At 32.6% G+C, this 20,339-nt stretch overlaps 1 protein-coding gene across 41 annotated transcripts in view; it reads right to left on the bottom strand.

Annotated features, from left to right (window-relative positions):
* LOC308265769 (regulating synaptic membrane exocytosis protein 1) overlaps positions 1-20,339 on the bottom strand; it is a gene marked incomplete at both ends in the record, with an annotated part of 229,736 nt that overhangs the window by 96,485 nt on the left and 112,912 nt on the right. For 27 of the 41 annotated variants that reach the window (XM_080699656.1, XM_080699636.1, XM_080699675.1 and 24 more), the window contains 2 exons: positions 3,209-3,375; positions 9,629-9,741. The exons of the other annotated variants lie outside the window; for them this stretch is intronic. In XM_080699656.1, coding sequence (XP_080555782.1) covers positions 3,209-3,375; positions 9,629-9,741 — 280 coding nt within the window. The remainder of the gene's footprint in view (positions 1-3,208; positions 3,376-9,628; positions 9,742-20,339) is intronic. 41 annotated transcript variants of the gene reach the window in all.

Raw genomic sequence — 20,339 nt, 5'->3', positions numbered from 1 at the left:
AATAGCTTCTTTGGATATAAAAATAAACAGAGCAGTCAAAAACAATATAATGCTTTATAGCTTCTACTATATGTTTATTTTTTCTACCAGTTACGGCCTATCTAACTAACATATACTGTGCATCTTTTGTATTTGGTTGAAACAATTCTTTGAAGAATTTTATTTGTTTGTTTGTTTGGTACTGGGGATGGAACCCAGGGCCATTCTACCTCCAAGCTACACCCCCAGCTCTATTTTTCAATTCTTTACTTTGAAGCAAGATCTCTTTAAGTTGCAAAAGCCCTCACTGAGTAGCTGATGTGGTACTGGGATTACTAGGGTACACCACCACACCTGGCTTCCTTTGAAGAATATTTAAGCCAATACTTAGTAAATTTAAACTGAAAGGTACATGCAGAACTGAAAAACTCAAAACCTGAAATCTCTACTGATGCTTACTATTTTGAAGTATTCAGTCTTGATTCCATATTGTGGGAATCATCCTTAAGTTTATAAAGTCTTTTAATCCAATTCAACAACTTTTTAGAAAAACTCTTAATTATATCTATGAAAGGTTACTTAGTCTAATGCAGACATTATATTCTATTATCTTTTCTTACCATAGCTTCCCTGTGAATATAAACAGAAAACTTGAGATATGTTTTAGAGCATTTTGGATGCACTCCTCTGTCAATTAAGGTGGAAACACACTAGAGGAACTATTAACTGAGCAGTCTACCATTGGCTGGATACACGTGGAGGAAGAAAGACTTTTTTCAGTTTCACATAGAACTGCCCTGGGTTGATGAGACATGTTATATAATCAATATCCCAAACCCCCAAACCTGAAAATAATGGGTGGTATGAGTCATTGGAAGGGAAACATAATAAAAACTCTTTAGAAAACTCTGATATTTTGAGTGACTCCATAATCTGGTATCATGTGATAAGGATAAGACCTTCAGAGGGTCTCTTTCTACAATCAATCCTGAGAACACTGGGTATTGGCTGACTTTTAGGGTTTTAAACATTGGCTTTAAGGAATTCTATAATACCTTGGATACCCTTTTATTGATTCCTAAAATAAAATTCACCCAAGGCAATACATAATAAAATATTTCTGATGTCAACTGTTTGAGAAAATATTATATATATATATATATATATATATATATCTCCAAAACATAAAAATGGGTTTTAAATCCTTAAGTAAATTATAATCTCCTTGAGTACATAGCCAAAGTATTACACTTCAATGTAGTTTTATAAAATAATAAAGTCCTTACATATGATGTGAACTCAAAAGTTTGATGTCATTTATTATGATCATAAAAATGTTCAACTTTGTTCATCTTTTAACTGTGAGGCTTACTATGAAGAATTATAAAACATATTCATAGTTACTAAAAATAAATAGAAAACAGTAATAGATTGAGAACAGTCATTCTTCATAATGTTAGCTATGAAAGCAGAGGGTATTTATAGCTGAAGAGCCTACAGCTCATGTTCTATAATAATGAGACATAGCACTGTGGCGTTTTTATATTAATGTTATGTTGTTCTATTTCTTCTCATTCCAAAACCATCAGGGTTGATGATGGAAACAAAAAGCTCTGTGAAGTGTGTGTGTGTGTGTGTGTGTGTGTGTGTGTGTGTGTGTGTGTGTGCACATGCTCATGCACACGTATGCTTCCATACGAATATGGAAGAAGAATCTATAGGAAGGCAAAATATGAATTTCAGAAGACTTCCCCTTTCCCCTATCTCGTTTTTTGCTATTCTTCCTCATTATTCTGAGAAGATCAAATGTGTACCACATAGGGAATCACTGGCATAAAACATAGGATTATAAGACAAGTAGTTCTTCTAGTAGCTAAAAAGGAAACTTGTTTTGCTACTAGCTTTAAAGCCTAAATTTACATAATAAATTCTCAGTTATTGTGAATTTTAAGCTACAAAGAAGGGAATGAAAGCAGAAAACAGAAAAGTGCCTAAAGAATTTATCTATAAAAATTCATTTGTACCCTTTTTAGGTTCCTCTCTATTACCTTAATTAAATAAGCAAAGTTTTATGAATCAAAGAATCAAGGGATACTCTATCTTTTGCTGACATGTAACTGTCATGACAGTTACACTCAGTGTTGAGTTGTTAAGTTGGCATTTTCTCCACAAAGTTAGCATATTGGCTCCAATATGCTAACATGCAGTTTCCTCTCATCTGCTTTGTGTAAAATTATCTCCCCTTGTAAAGCTGCCTAAAGTTACTCCATTCTTTATTCCCTTTCTAACATTCACTTGAAACTGCTTATGTAGGCTACCAGAAAAAGAAATTAATAACTCACAGGGAGATAGTTTCTTTCAACTTGCTTCAACAGGCAAGCCAGGGGTAGTGAAATCCAGGAAGAAGAAATTATCAGGGTGAATTTTATTGCACATCAAAATGTGCAATAATACTAAACAAAATAATAAGTGAAATAATTTTTGAGTATTAGAAAGGTATCTGTTGCTGTTTTAAAATTTTTAATATTTGTATTCATTGGGTCTCTCATCAACCCCAAAACTTCTTTCATAAAATTTCTATTTCTGAAAACTATGTAAGAATAAATACAAAATATGCTTTATGTATAATGATCTGCTTTACTTTAGACAGCACTAGAATGTCTGAGGTCTTTTCCCTTAGAGCAGGGTATCTGCCTTGTAAGAACACAAAAGCACTACAGGTGATTTAACAAACCAGATGCAGATGGCTTACGACTCAAGTGATGTCAACTAAGGATGTGTATTTTGTTATTATGCCCACTATCCCCTACCCTGAAAGTGGAATGACCACATGGGACTGAAGAAGAGGTGGGCAGAGTATAGCTTATAGAAAAAATGTAGCCTGCTGTCTGTTTTTGCAAAAAGATACATATAGGAACATAAACCTTTATTTGTATGACTTTACACTAGAGTTAATGACAGATACTGTCTTGCAAAGCTTGAGATATTTACTATCTGGCTCTTTACAGAAACAGCTCTGACTCTGGGCTGAAGTGTGGATTTCATTGTATTAGAAGAAACTGCTGAAATGTGACTGAGGGATCTCTAAAAAAATTACTGTATTAATAAACTGTATCTGACAGTAGACACTAGTGAACATTTTGCTACCAAATTACAGATGAACTGACTTAAATGAGACCTTTCTGCTGCTCGACCTAAGCAGTTCACACAGGCAGCATTGCCAACTCACCTGATTCTACCCCTGGGGCGCTCAGATTGCTCTGACAGAAAGCTTGTGCTGCTGAGGCGGGAGGCGCTGCTGGTTCGGGAAATGGCGGACACGTCACTGGCATCACTATCTGATGATCTGGCAGAGACGTTATCACAGCTTCTGTATTGATCTTTATGTATGCTATACTAAAGATTAAAAACAAGAAAGGGTGAGCTCCATCATGAGATCGTGGAAACGAGACACAGATGGCGGGTTAACGCTGACTTAGCCCACATCAAACAAAGGAAACCTGTGCAAAGCAGGTGTGGAATCTAACCCAGACACTAACATAGGACTTCCAATATAAACATCTCTTATCCTTTCATGATAGGAAATGCCTTATGAAGACAACACAATTTGAAATGCTTGGGTGGACAAATTCAATTAATTATTTTTTACATGCCTAAAAATTGAAATTGAATTGTCTCTTTTTTTCCCTAGTGTATTATTTCCTGTTCTTTGGTTTTATTTTAGTATTGCCTGTTTTGTTCACATTCTACTCTATACAAGGTACAGACTGCTTCCATCTTTCTTTACTTATTAATTCTTTCTAAAACTATTAAAGTTAACTATACATTTTCCTTATTCTAAGACCTCATACGGTGTCTTTCACATTTCTTCAAAAAATATATCTCTATACACAGAAGAAAACGCTGATGTTAAGGCTGGACTTCCTCACCTTTCTATTATACTTTTATTATTTTCAGACTTAAACTATTAAAAGTAAAATATGGGATTCATATTGCATTTAATATATACATATAATTAAATGCTTTATCATTATAATTTTCTAAAATATGAGGAATTAAAAAGTAAACAATTAAAACATGCAAACTTATCAAGGGATTTAGTCTATTATTCTTTTTTACTTTTCAGTTTTATTTCAATAGAACACAGTAAATAGCTTATATATTACATATGCATTATAATAAATAATAAAATTATACAATTATGTATAACTTAAAAATCTAATATGTAAGTAATTTTCTTATATTAGGTACTAAAAGATAAGGTACTAAAAGATAAGGTACTAAAAGATTAGGTACTAAAAGATAACTTCTTATGCAAACCAAAACAAATCTAAACACTTGGGTATTTAAAGTTTCTTTTTCTTTTTCTTTTTCTTTTCTTTTCTTTTCCTTTTTTTTTTTTTTTTGGTGGTACGGGGCGGGGTGGGGGGACCGGAACCCAGGGGCTTTTCTACCTCCGGGCTATACTCCCAGACCTATTTTATACTTTATTTGGAAACAGGGTCTTACTAAGTTGCTGCGAGTCTCACTAAGTAGCTGAGGCTGGTTTTTAACCTGTGCGACCCTCCTGTCTCAGCCTGCACTACCACACCCGGCTAAAGTTTCTTACCAAGCAATTTAATTTTAGATTTCTGATAAAGGTTTGAAAATAACAATGTCTATTAAACCTTCCCAAAAGTTATCTGTTGAATGATGTACAATTTTGGAGCAGTTTTAATGAATCTCAAATGTCTTGCTAAAATATACTACTGAAAACCAAGCTAAAATCTGGCTTTCTTATACAAAAAATAGGATGACTTTTTTTTTTTTTTTTTTTGGCACTAGGGATGGAACCCAGAGGCATTCTACCTCCAAGCTACACCCCCAGACCTATTTTTTTATTATCTTTTTTTCTTTATTTTATTTTACCTCCAAGCTACACCCCAGACCTATTTTTTATTATTCTTTTTTCTTTTTTCATTTATTTATTTATTTATTTATTTATTTTGGTACTGGGGTTCCTGGAAGCCCTTCTACCTCTGGGCTACACTACCAGTATTTTATATTTTTTATTTGAAAACAGGGTCTCTTAAGCCAGCAAGGCTGGATTCGAACGTGCGCGATCCTCCTGTCTCTGCCTGCCAAGCGCGGGGATTACAAGCGTGCACCACCATGCCCGGCTTTATTCTTTATTTTGAAACACAATCTCATTGAGTTGCAAAGGACCTCACTAAGTAGCTAAGGCCATCCTCGAACTGTGATCCTCCTATCTCAACCTCCCACATGCTGAGATTACAAGCGTGTGCCAGCATACCTGGCTCATAAGATGATATTTTAAAAATAGTTTTAGAGAAAGGACTCATATTTTAGAGAAAGGACTCATGTAAAAGTCATTTAGTCCTAAAATACTTAAATGTTAGTTTTACTTCTTTACTTTTCATGTGTATTTTTTGGTCAAAGAATTTTACATCAGGTATGAAAACAATTCTCGGTTAATATTCATAAAATTATTTTTCCAAGGGATTTTTTAAAATTGTATTTATCTCTAAAAGTTATATGTTAAACTATAATCCAAAGTAAATACACACACACTATCAGATCATAGTTGAGCACATGACTTTTAAAGATAAATGCAATTATGAAATATATATGGACATTTACGATTTTATATTTGATCTAAAATTAATTATTTAATTTCACATTTTTTCATTAAAAGCAATGTGGTAATTCAGTCTACTGTTTTTAAAGTAGAATCTAAATTTTAACTTTTTCTGCAGTACCAACAAAATTCCTAGATTACTGGTTTTTAAAAATTTAATGTTATAAGTATTGCATAATTACTTCTAAATGTATTGGAATAGTAGCTTGTCATAAAAGAATAGGAAATAATTGGGATCTGATATCCCAAGCATTTATCCATCTGCGAATTTTCTAACTTTGTTTTGACACCCAGAAAAAATGCTCCCCTTATTTGGTAACTGCCACTCTTCAGCAGTATGATTATAATGTAGGGTATGTGAGTATAGACGGAAGAATTTCTTCAACTTTAAAAACTTGTCCTTTTCTATAAACTATCTTTTAACCAGCCTGTCTGTATATAGATATTTGCTCTTCTAGCATAGGAACAAAAGTGAGGATGTCAATAAAATTTTCGATAACTGGCATAAAGAAAACTCTAACATTCTGACACAGTATCAATTTTCTTCACTTTGGTTATCTGAAGGAAGTTAAACTTTCATATTTACTTTTTCTGACTACATTTAAAGTTTTTCAAAACATGTTAAAATTTAAATAATCACTTTGATTTTATCAGGTGTAGTTTGTTAAATTTCTTATAACTAACAATTTAATATTTTAGCAGAAACATATTAATTATATTTTGAGGAACATAATATCCTTCGGAAGAATTTGTACTGATCATAGAACAGAGGATTAAATTGTTGATGGAATGAAGGCTCTAATTATAGGGCTGCTGTTTTTAGAAGTAATAAACACTCATCAGCTATCTCACAAAACCCATAACATCAGTCTTGGTTGCTGTTACTGGCTTACAGAAACTGAAGCACCCTTTAAAATATGAGTAACTAAATGAGAATTTTCCCTCCAATCATGAATGTCAACCTACTGTTGAGGTATGCAACTCTGATTAACATCAATGAAAGAATAGCATGGTGACACATTTCAGAGATGCCAAAGCAGTTTTGTGTCTGACTCAGGATGGATGGTTGGAATATTTAATCTAAAAGAAGTACCACATTTCAAAAACCATCTCAAGATGGTTTATCTGATATATATATATTTTTTGCCCTCGAAAAAATATCTAGTTCTACTGGGGTTTGTTAGAAGTATTTTAACGATTTAGATAAAAGTATTTTGAAGATGGTTAACTAGTTCCTAATGTGGCAGCATTTTTAACTAACATATAGTGCTTCATTTAACATGTCAAATGGATAAAATCACTAGAAAAGAGACAATAGAAAAATAAGTTCAAAACTTTAATCTATATTGTATTTATGGCAATACAGACACTCCATTCCATCAGTAAAAAGAGATCTTTGTAAAATAAATTAAAAATGGTTGGTGTAAAGTGTACAAAACAACAAAAAGACAATTTCTCAAGTATATGAGAAAGGTTTGAACTAACTGAAAGGGCTACTAGAAAGTATTTTTAATTCCATTAGTATGTACAAATTTTATGTTTTTGAGTTAAAATAAATTTAATAAAAATTCTATCAGGAGCCAGGCATGGTGGCACACGCTTGTAATCCCCATGCTTGGCATGCGGAGACAGGAGGATTGCACAGGTTCAAAGCCAGCCGCGCTGGCTTAAGAGACCCTGTTTCCAAATATAAAAAAGTATAAAATAGGTATGGGAGTGTAGCCCGGAGGTAGGAGGGGTTCCAGGAACCCCAGTACCACACACACAAAAAAATTCTTTCAGGAAGCTGGGCATGGTGGTACACACTTATAACTCAGTACTTGGGAGACTGAGACTAAAGAGTCATAGGTTCTCGACCAGCTTTTGCAAATGTTCCTGGATTCCATCCCCAGTACCACACACACACACACAGAAAAGTCTATTGGAAACATTAGTTAAAATATGTATCTTGTATTCGTAAAATTGTGTATCTTTTACCTGAGAAGTAAAATAAAACACAGGCTAATTATTTGTTATTCCTTTCTACATATTTTCCTATTCTGTAGTCTTAAGATTTTAAAGCTAACATTTCTTTGATCTCATACTTTTGGTCTGACAAGTTTATAATAACATCATTTAAGTACTAGAATCTTATCAACGTACTTAGAATAATAGTAATATATTTCCAAGTAATGAATTTTTTGATATTCCAATGAAAGGAGAAGGTAGGGAAAAGGATGTCTGCTGAGGAGGAAGGAAAGGCAGAATAAAAATGTAAACTGGAAGTCATTAGAGAAGTATAAATCAAGCTGGAGTGATGTGCACATTTCAGTGATAAAAGAAGAACAACATGGTACCTAAGCCCCAAATTACTACACAGAGAGGTTTCACTAATTTTGATAAATTGTCTCTTTTCTTCTGAGCCTCGGTATTAAGATGAAGTAGAATATGTAGAGGTCCTTTCAAGTTCTAAATGGCTAGGAGCCAGAAAGTTGGTATCGTTCACATAAGATAAGCCTACTCTTGATTTTCCATGACTATAAGCACTAGTGGTGGTTTAGACTTTCACAGCACCTCACTGCAGATGTTTCTGGCCAACTGATCAATACAGAGCTCTAGTTCATAATGATAGAAAAGCTTTCAGTATCTACTGTGATTCCTTACTTACCTCTTTCTTGCTTCCTGTATTGGCCCTGGCTGTTCTGTTTTATCTCATTCTTTGGCATAATGCTAGAAAAATCAACAAAGCATTTCTGGCTTTGATGAAGCATTAGCAGTATAAAGAATTTTTCAAATAAGTGCTTTCGGGGGAAAATATCTTAAATTACCCCGTCTTCCAATTCTTAATGCGTTTGTAGTAAAAGAAAACAAAAATGACGATGATACTCATGAAGAAGGCAGACCAGTAAGCTGATTAGGTGGCAATATCATAAAGGATAAGTTGCAATATAGACATACAGAGCTGAAATCAGTAACTGAAGAATCAAGATTTTTTAAAATTTTGCTTTACTGATTTTACTTTTTGAAAATTTGATGCAAACTCTTTAGGAACTGGCATCCCTAAATCACAGTGACTCTCTGCATTGTCTTTTGAAAACTCTTTGCATCTAACTAAAGGTTTTAAGTCATAGACCTTATCCAACACACATGACTCCTACATAGGAGTATGGATGACAATCATATTTTTAAACTATTTCCACTTTTTTACATTAGTCACTAAATGTCTTGCTCTATATTCAACCGCCCTATTATTAAAATGTGGGTTTTCCTAGGCCATATTTCAAGAATTAAAAGTAAATATGTTTTTATACCATATTCCTAGCTAATTATACTGATTTACTGTAGTTTATTTACTTTGAATTCTAATATGGCATTACTTCCAAAAAGGCTTCTTGATATCAAATGACAACAAAGTTGATCTGTAATGGCTGTAGATACTTTTGCAGTATTTTTTAAAGAAAAATTTAAAATAAATCAGATAAATATATGTAAAAATAACATCCTAAAATATAAAATTCTGTGATATTTTAATTAAACTTATTAGATGTTAGTCACAAAATCCTTAGTGCTTCCTTAGGAAATAATACTGAACTATAAATTAAATGCTTATTGACATAAGAAATCTTATGGAATATGAGTTTTATCATTCACTAACAAATGTCAATTAGTATCCACCCACAATAGTATTCACTAATATAAAAATACATCTTAATATTATAAAAATTATATTAAAATGATAATTAATCAACAAAATGTCTTCATATATCTTTATCATTAATTGATGTTTAATATCAGGTATTTATGTATTTTTATTCAGAAAACTATTAAATCATAGTTAAATAATATTTCAATACAGTTATATCTTGTGAAAATATCAAGAGAGGGGGAGTTCTTCAGACTTTGATAGAAATTATGATGCATGGCTATCATTAATGATAACTCCTCTTATATAACTCAAGTTACTAATTTTGTCTGTTACACACACTATGCATTCCTAAAAGGGAAATATTACTTGGGTACTACTGATTTTACCTTTGAATATTGCTCGCGATCAAGTTCTTGACTAGAACCAGACCCTGTTGTCTGCTTAAATCGATGAACTTTCATTTTCATCTGTCTTGTTCTCTCCTCCACTACTAAGCTTGCTGCAAAAACACACAATGGAAGCCTATTAAAACATGGGAAGCACCTTCAAGAAACTGACTGGTTTAAGATTTCAATGCTTTTGAAATGACTTCAATTTAATAAAACTTAGAAATAACACATGATTAATAAATTAAACAAATGCAAAATATATAGTGCTAGCAATGGTTAATCTAAAGATGAACATGATTCAGATTACACAGAATGGGGAACACAAATGTTAGTAACAAAAGATAAGTATCCTGCTTCTTTATTTAATATGATGAACTGCTTCCAATTCCCTTCATAACTGATGTGAAACCAAATTTAATTGTGAAAATATGTTTTCATTTTAATAAACTGGCTGTTGCATGTACATATATAGCAAAAACGACTATGCATACTTAGCACATCACACATATATGCACATGCTTACATGCATGCACACACCAACTTAACATCCTCAGAACAATAGTCACCTATAAACTGGTTGATAATTATCTACTTTTTGAGGCATTCTTATTAAATCATAAATTTCAATCAGTAACTTTTTTGCATATTCTCCTTTTCTAGAAATGGATTTCCTTGGATAAAAGATTAGCTTTCTCCACTGTATGAAACACACATATAAAAATTTGAAAACAAGACACACTATTTTAGCTCTTTAGTTTATAGTATGTAAAGAAATATATTTCATTTAAGCTTTTATTTATCTCCCAATCTGCAAGTGTGACTATTTAGAAGTCAAGAATTGCCGCCTTCAATAAAGCAGGAACTAAAATAAGTTAGAATTCATCATTACCTACTAGTTTTAAAACTCTACCTTTAATTTTCCAGTTTCCCAAATAAAAATAAAAAGCTAAGGAAACATTTGTGTGCAGGGTAAATTATTAAAAAGTTCATACTTGTGGTCCCATGTGAAAAAAATGGGGGAATTGATATGGTGGACTTTCTGCCAAGATATGTTAATGGTTTAAAAGTTAATGAAAATGTTGATATAACTGATTATTGATATATTGATTATATATCAAATACAATAAGAAAATGTCTTTTCCAAAGTGACATTTGAACTAAGCCCCAAATGACCAGCTGGGCCATGACATGAAGATCTGGAGTGGATGCTAGACAAAGGAAAGCACCAGGACAAGGCTGAGAGTCAGAGATGTGCTTGGAGTCTTCCTAGAGGCCAATGTGGCCAGAGTAGAGAACAGGAGAGAACTCTGGCACCTGTGGACAAAGACCAAATCTTTTCTTGTCAGTGCTACGGTACTTGTATAGCCTGCACCCTCCACTTTTGGGCACACTTCTTAAGAATGAATTAAGAGTGTGTCACTATTCTAAGATATATTAATTCAAATTTAAACCACTGAATTAAAAATAAACACTTGAGAACTAATAATAGTGTTTGTATGTATTTAGTACTTTTTCTCATTTGTGTTTATGCCTAATCTTAGGGAATATAAAATTCAAAATTAATTCTAGACTAATGTATCAAATAAATGTTTATTTGTTGTAATGCACTAAAATATATTTAATGCAAACTCAGTATCTTAAAGGGTAAAAGATTTTAAAGATTTATTTCTTAGAAAAGTATACATATACAAGACTCAGTCCACTAAAGATGCAGATTATTTTTTTAAGGTTATGGTATTAAAACTTATCCTTTATGTAGCAGTACTTTAAGTATACAGTTAATATGCAGGGTAAATTATTTTAAAAGTTCATAATTGTGTTCCCATGTGAAAATATATGGAGACTGATGTTGTGGGGTTTTTGTCAAGAGATCTTAATGGTTCAAAAGTTAATGGAAATGTTGATATATCTAATTGACTTGACCACTGAACTCTTACTGGAGTTTATAAAGGTATTTACTAATACGTTTTCCTATTGCAATGCTTACATGTGGTCTTTTATCTTTGATAAATGTCACTGACACCCACTTTAAGAATTAAGTAAACAAGTAAAATATAGCGTGTGTTCAAGTACAGATGGATAGCCCAAGAAATAAATCCATTAAGTCTGGAATTTGTGCTTAAACGTGTTAGTAATACTTCTAGCACCAATTTAATGTTTTGATTTGCTGAATTCAGTAAACTAGACAATCTTCAATCTCTAACATCACAGTTATGTGAATTAAGCATTGACACACACTTGCTTTGAAAATGTTGACTTCAGAAACAATAAATGATAACTATCATTACAACTGGAAGACTGTTCAACAGTAAGCTTGAGAAAAGTAGTTCAGAACTGTATTACTTGACAACATATAAGGAGTCAAAAGGAGCATTATACAGCAAAATGCTACACGAGAGTAATTAGGAAATGAAACCACATCACTGAAAAATGTGACTTGTATTTACACAAAGCCATATGCAATACAGAGAATGTGCAAACATCTGCTCTCTGCCTTCTGCCTGAGGCCTGAGGGCCTCTGGGTACATTTTTAGTCATTTGCTTTGGTGTTTGAGGAAGCCAAATGAACTGTAGTCAATTTTACCTTATAATTACCTTAAGGAAATTCAGAGTAACCTCAATTTAATAAAGAGTTTAAATAATTTAGTTAAACAGTTAGTTAAATAGTTAACAGCTTAATTTGCCTCACCAAATGCTACTACTTTAATTTTAGATTGTATTGACATCCTAAAGTCCACTGAGTTTGGACTTGCTTAGATACAGACGTTTATATCCCGAGAACTACTGGCCTGAAGGAATTTGAAACATTCCCAGTGAACCTTGACAGGACACCTCAGTTCTCTAAATAAGATTATTTTAACTTATTATATGGCTGCATGTAAATCTTTATTTTGTAAAACTCAGGATCAAATCAGAAGAGAGTAGTATTATAAATAAAATAGTTTTAAGTGATTTCATTTTTACCTTCCATATATGATTAATATATTTATTCCTAAAGAAGTTGAAGCTGACTTTTTAAATATAAGAGCAAAAAAGAAACCTCCACATTAATTATATGACTCAGAATCCCAAGCAGATCCCTTCACTTTCTGTCAAATTACTGTAGCTGTGCTGTCCTTACTACTTGCTCTCAGTTTCCAAGAAAAGAAACAAAATGCAAATGGTTCATCATTTACTTACTGATATCAAAGGCTAAATAATTAAAGTAATTAATATGAGTGATAAATATAACATTATTTATATTAGTAATTATTATAAATGATAATATGAATACAATTAATGACATAGCATTGCACACATTTTTGTAGTATTTCCCATCTCCTAAATGCATGTATTGGGATGCATTTTCTTAAATAATAAACTAAATTGTTTACAGTTTATAATGTTTCATTAAAACATTTTTTTATAAACACTGAAGTGCCTTCAGTATGAAGATAAACACTCTTTAACCTTGCTAAAAATTTTGATTGTTTTTCATATTATTTCTCAGCTGTGTGTTATAGAATAAAATGACATTATTTTTGGATTATAGAAATAATTATCAAGTAAAATAGAATATCACAAATTTGAATCAGAAGACTTCATTAATTTACATAATTTACACAAATAGTAATGATTAAAAGTGGATTAATTCCTTGGAATGTGATTATTCCTCAATTATGTCACTATATGTAAAGTTAACCACAGACTAAAGAGCTCAAATATCTTACTTTGAAAAGAATGATGACTGTTCATTTAATTTTTATTTTATCAATTTGATTTAATAGCAAAATTCAAATATGAAACAATATATTTTCCAATTCTTCCCCACTGCCTAGCATTAAGTTCACATTTTAAAAACATTATGAATATTGGTAGTATTTGTTTTCTTTTGTTTTTTGGTACTGGGATTGAATCCAGAGACATCCCACCTTTGAGCTACACCCCCAGCCCAATTTTATTTCTTATTTGAAAACAGTGTTTCAATCAGTTGATGAGAGCCTCGCTATTTGTTGAGGCTGTCCTCGAACCTGGGATCCTCCTGTCTTAGCCTCCCAAGTACTGGGATTACAGGCTTGCACCATTACGTTCCACTTCAATGTTGTTGGTATTCTAAATTAACAAAATCATTAAGATATAATTTATTATTCTTTATAGAATTATAAAATGGAAATATTGGGGTTTTGATTCATACAACATTTCCTGTCATATTTTTTACAATTATAAAATTTCATTTTACATTAATGTACTTTCATTCAGATTTTGAATAAAAATTATATAATGCAGTAAAATATAAAAATGTTTACTATAGACTTATTTCAACTATAATTAAAGATAGTGTGATAGTATATTTAGCAACTTTTCTTCTCTAACGCTTAAGATGTGATTAACATTGCATTTTACAAAAATATTTTAGAGGTTAAAAGGTCAAATTTTCACTATAAGCCGCATGAAAGTTAAATGAAAAAATTTTATGTTGAATAAGCAGTGCATTATAAAAGGCACATAGTAATTTTCCAAAACTATTGAACAAAATCTTTTCTCTTCAAAGAAACTTTATATCATTGTTTTTTCCCAAATTATGGCTTTTTTTTCGGATGAATCTACATATGATGAAAATCAACTCAACACTACAATCAAGAATGTATAAGACTGGAACCTATTTTTAGGATTTAAAACTACACTTATAAAAACACTTCTTGTCTCCTAAAACTTGGTGAAAAGAATTCAGATGGGAGGGTAGAGGGTAAGAATAGTAATTATAAATTATAAAGTACTACAAACTTATTATAATTTTCTATGGAAAATATTAGGTAGTTTAAAAACTCTGGTTTCTTTCTCTTTTTTTCAGTATTGAAGATAGAACTCAGGGGCATTCTATCTCTGAGTACATCCTCAGCCCTCTTTTATCTTTTATTTTAAAAGAGTCTCACTAAGTTGTTGAGGTCTTCACTAAATTCCTGAGTCTTGTCCTCAAACCTGTGATTCTCCTGTCTCAGCCTCCCAAGTTCTAGGATAACAGGTATGCATCACTAAGCCCAGCTTAATTATTTCTCTTCATGCTACATACTTTGCCAAGTTTTTAAAACCTATATAAAATTTGTAATTGATTTCAGTCTGTTCAGATTCATCAAAGATTCATGATCATAGATAGATGATCTTTGATTTATCTATAATAAAGCTGAAATCATTGGCAAATTGTGTGTAGAAGTATTTTTCTAGAATTGTTTCTTTCATAATATTGTTAGAGATCTATAACAAAATTATTTTAAAAATAGCTTACAAGTCCTTAATAAATATGCCCTAACTGATCACTGAAATATTTCTATCATATCACCTATAAAAATAATGTGATTACCTGGGAAACCTCTATGACTTACTAGATGTTTGTAACTTTATTAAAAGTATTATAAGTATTATAGCTATATATAAATTAATTTTATATTTAACCACTGACATAAATATATTTAAGATACATTTCATTTATCTACATTTACATAAAATAAATAAATTTATTCTGATCTTAAAATTGCTGAAATCTTTCAGAATTCTCTCTACTTATATAGAAATTAATAAGAATTTGAAATTTCTAATGTTTATGTTTGGTTGGAAAATAATCTATATTAATCAATATCATCTATATTAGTACATTATTAAGCCATCTAATATGTGCAAGTATCCTTGGTGAAATATTAATATAGAAAGAATAGAAAGCACAACTTTCTATATTATTAACTCTGTTAAAGTTAAAAGATTATGGAGATCGTATTTTTTATCAAGATGAATTAATACTCTGGTCAAAGGTGATACATGATGATATATGGACAGGATAATTAAGCCTGTCTAGTTAAGTATGATGTGCTGCTATATTGTTATGAATACAAAAATTCCTTGCTGTATGGAATACAATGAAAATATGGTGCCAGTGCTTCACACAGTGTCCCCAAGGCATCTCTCGTGGAGAGCAGTGTGACCGCAGGCCTCATGCCTGGAAGCAGAATGAAGTAAAAGAATGAAGCACCTGCCACGCCTCCTTACTGACAGCAGTGAAGAAACTCATTCTTTGAAGCACTGTATTTTAAAAGTAACTTCAATGGATATGGAAAATCAAATACAAGAATAAAGATGATAGATTAAAAATGAGAAAATATGAAAAGTATTTAGCTAGTTGATTCAGATTCAGTATAAAATAATGAAGAATGAATATAAATTAGATATTAAAATATTCTATCAATCCAGGCACAGTAGTGGTATGCTGAGAGAGTTTTGAGGTCAGAACAACTTCTACTGCTATAGTGCTTTCTTAATTTTAGAAGAATAGTGTTAAAGTATTTAAAACATTTTTCACATTTGCAAAAGATGGAAAACACTGTCTGTGATTTGCTGTTAATTTCCAGCATTTTAAAATCTGTCAATTGCCAGGCGTGGTGGAGCAGGCTTGTAATCCCCGCGCTGGGGAGGCGGAGACAGGAGGATCACACAGGTTCGAAGCCAGCCACGCTGGCTTAAGAGACCCTGTTTCTAAATAAAAATATATTAAAAAAATAGGTCTGGGAGTGTAGCTCAGAGGTAGAAGGGTTTCCAGGAACCCCAGTACAACCAAAATAATAAAAATCTAATCTGTCAATTTACCAAAGCTACAGTTACTAAACAAAAAAAGTTGTATTTTGCATCTTATTTCTGTTTTCAGATTTTAGAGTAATATGTTCCTTTAATGTTTATTCTTATTTTGGGAGTCATACAAGTGAGTAAGCAACTTTCATATTATATATTTTTTAAACCTCACAGGACATATTCCCCCAAACACACATTTAAACTATACTAAAAGATTGTATGATTATAATATTTGACTACAAATGAATGTCCAAGTTCTGGGTCATTTTCTTGGAATATAATGTATTTCAGTGTAGTGTAGAAATATTCCATTACAAATATTCCAATACAAGGGAATAATATTCTGATACAAGGGAAATATTTCCCTTGTGTTTTTATAAAATTCCCTTGGGTATTAGGATGAAACAATAATAATATAAACAGTAATAGAAAAAATAATTTCTACCCAGTATGAGAAACACAAATTGCTACAAAAACACATGGTAAGTGAAAAATACCACAGTTTAGGGACATTTAAAGCACATAACATATATTTAGTATAGACAACGTTGGCATAGGTGAAAGAGGATATTTATAACATGTGTAATGCTCAAATCTCACTGCTGCCCAAACCACAAGAAAGTGTCTTGTTTTAGCATGCTTATTCCCACTGAATTATCAACAGTGAAGCCCCCCAAATAACACTGAAAACGCTATCCCTAAGCAGATAAAAGTTAGGCTCCTGATGAAAGGACCTGTCATTTTCCTTGCCCTTTTGTGTTATCTGGGGTTCAATAGCTTTATGAAAACATATATAGGCTTTGAGAAGTAGCACTGCCTTCTTTCAGAGGAACTCTTCCTCATGCAATCTTGACAAAGAGCGGCCTGCGTGGTTAGGTTTCTCTGGAGAAGAACAAAACCGCCAGTGAGAGCTCTTGTTGTTTACCCATCTAATATGTTTATCCATCACTTATTAACTTATTATTATTATTATTATTATTATTATTATTATTATTATTATTATTATTTTGGTGGTACTGGGGGTAGAACTCAGAGGATTTCTACCTCTGGGCTATACTCTCAGACCTATTTTATACTTTATTTGGAAACAGGGTCTCACTAAGTTGCTGAGCGCCTCACTAAGTATCTGAGGCTGGCTTCAAACATGTGTGATCCCCCTGTCTCAGCCTCCCAAGGGCTGGGATTACAAGGGTGTGCCGCCACGCCCGGCCACTTTTTATTATATTAATAGCATAAGCAGCAATTAAATATATCTTGAAACCTTAATGTGACATAACTGTGCTAAATTCAACTTTTTTTTTTTTTTTTGGTCCTGGGGATTGAACCCAGAGGCATTCTAATACCCACCCCAGTCCTTTTTATTTTTTATTTTGAAACAGTTTTGTTAAGTTGCTGAGAGTTGCATAGCACCTGCCATCCTGTCTTAACCTCCCTAGTATTAAGGTTATTATAGCTGTGTATCATTATAGCTAGCTCAGCTTCAATATCTGATCGCTTCTTCCCAAACTTTACAATATTGGAGGCATATACAATGTTAAAGGCAAATGCAAAGAGCTGTCCAGTTAGCCACCTGCATAACCTCTCTGTGTTCCTCTCCACTTTCCCCACAAAGCTCAGGAAGAAAGGAAAAACAATGTACTCCCTCAAATGGACATATCTTGTAAACTGAGGATTGGTTGTTATGTGTTAAATTCTGGAAACTTTAAAGCTTATGCTTCTATCACAAATAAACGCATCTGAATTGGCAGAATGGGAAAAGAAGATCAAAGTCCTAACTTCTGATTTGTTCAATTAGGGCTCTTTCACCCATAGGTCCCCAAAGCTTAAAGAGAAGGCTAAAGTAGTATCTCTGAAGTTATGGGTTTGTGACAAAAATACATACATCACACATATATATGTCTGGGTAAATTAGGAACTTTTACTAATGGACCTCTAAGTAGTACAGCTTAAATAATTTTTCATCAATATTTATGATTGATGTTCAAACAAATGCCTTAAAGATTAAGAAACTGGCACTTTCAAAATCCTTTTCTTTTTCCTGCATGTGGGAAATGAAACTCAGAGCATCGTGCATGATAAACAAGCACCCTAGCCCTAGCCCAGAACCATATTCTCAGCCCCTGTGAAATCTTGACCTACAGGAAATGATTCACCTGGCCCCATACGCAACCTAATAAAAATAATAATAAAATGTAAATAAAATTGAAATCCTTTGGTACTACATGAAGATAGTTAAGATAATGTTGACTCTGGACAGCATACAAATCAGTTTACTTATTTAACCAAAGTAAAGGATAAAATATGTTTCATCACCATCTTATGCTATTATAATAAAGTGTTCAAATACTACTAATAGAATAACCACATAATAATTAATAAAATCAATGTTTTCATATTAATTAAATGTTGGGCCAACATTTAAAATAGAAAATTACAGGTAATTTGTTGAGCATGTATTATATCAACCTAGTACTTAACACTTTACCAGCAACAATCCCTAATAGCTCCTATGATCTGTTTACACTAATTATTGCATACTTTACTTGCGGGACAGAAAACAAAAAGCAGCATAAAGCCATTTATTCTTCATTCCTGTTGAAATAATTTAACTATTTGAATTCTAATTGCCTTTCACTATTCATGTGCATATTACACACAATTTATAACAAAGGAAATTCACATTTGTAGAAAGAAATTGTGATATCTTGTTATGATTCAAAATTGCTTCCAAAAGCCAAAAGGTTAATGCACTTAAGAAATACTTTCTAAAGGCATATAAATTAGAACTTTATTATGACAATAACATTTTTCTCACCTTGAAGTCATTTAATTTCTGGTTCAGTTTTGATCTTCTTAAATCATTATTTCGATGCCCCCAAACTACATTCATGGGCTCTTTAAAACTGTCCAAGAAATGTAGCAGAGAGGGAGAAATTGGCTTACTTTTAAAACGAATAATTTAAAAGAGGTCTAAAAGCAGTCTGTAAAGCCTACCATGATATGGTCTCTCAGCTTGCAACATAAAAGAAGGTGTTAAAGGCAAATGAAGTTGCATGAACATTTATAGCTCCTTAGTTAACTTTTCAAGTCCAAGGGTGTGTTATTTGTTCAGGTACACTGGATTTGTTTTCTAAGTTGCATGGTAATTGGAAGTGTAATCCAGGTACGGATTTAGCTGAGTGGTGAAAAATTGGGGCCTTCAGGGGAAGGTAAGAAAACTAAGTTGGCTTCTCCAAGGTCCTCATGTTGGGGGGCATTACAGAAACATGCCTCAGGGCTAGAACATGGGCTATGGAATCCAGATCTGGTTCTTTCTCAATAAGGATTCTGTTACCTTAAGAATACCACTTAATCTCTATTACTTTATTTCTGTAAAACGTGTTGTCACAATTATGTCAAAACGTATGCACAGTAGGTTCTCAGCTAATGCTGTTTTGACTGTTGGAGAGCCTGTATACCAAAGAACGAGGTCTTTGGAGGATGGCTTAATATCTAGTTCTCTATCCCATCACTTACCAAATGAATGACTGGTTGAGGGCCAAGTCTTTAATCTTTTGAAGCTTTAGGTTTCTCAGAAAAGGAGGATATTGCTATGTTTCCAGTTATTGTGAAAACATAATGAGATAAATATGTCACTTAGCCATCATTTGCATCATTAGCTCAGTAAATTTTATCTACCATTTTATATGTAGTATTTTCTACTTCCCTTTATAAACCCTACACACATATGCTGGAAAATCAATAGACTAATTCTCTGTAGTTAAGGTGATAAACCATCCCAGTTTGCCTGGTAGTGCCCTGGTCTTTAGCACTACCTCAGGAAAATTCTCAGTCCAGGCACACTGAGACCAGTGACTGTCTAACAGGTGTTCTGCCATTCAGCAAAGACCAGCCCTGACTGTCGTTCTGGTCGGCTAAGAATGGCAGGTTCCAGTCCTCATTTTTGGAGGATGAAAGTGATCACGAGAACGTGAATTCTCGAATATGGTAGATGCTAGAAAAGAGGGACTTCTATTCTGTGAGCTTTACGTTCTTTTAGGTATCTTAGCCTAAAATTTGGCTTTAAAGAGATTTTTGAACTTGTTCTACCCTTTCTGCCACTCTTGGTGGCTGA

Source organism: Muscardinus avellanarius, assembly GCF_963383645.1.
Source record: "Muscardinus avellanarius genome assembly, chromosome: 8".
Taxonomy (NCBI): domain Eukaryota; kingdom Metazoa; phylum Chordata; class Mammalia; order Rodentia; family Gliridae; genus Muscardinus; species Muscardinus avellanarius.
Note: the sequence above shows the minus strand (reverse complement) of the source record. Positions and strands in the feature narration are given on the sequence as shown.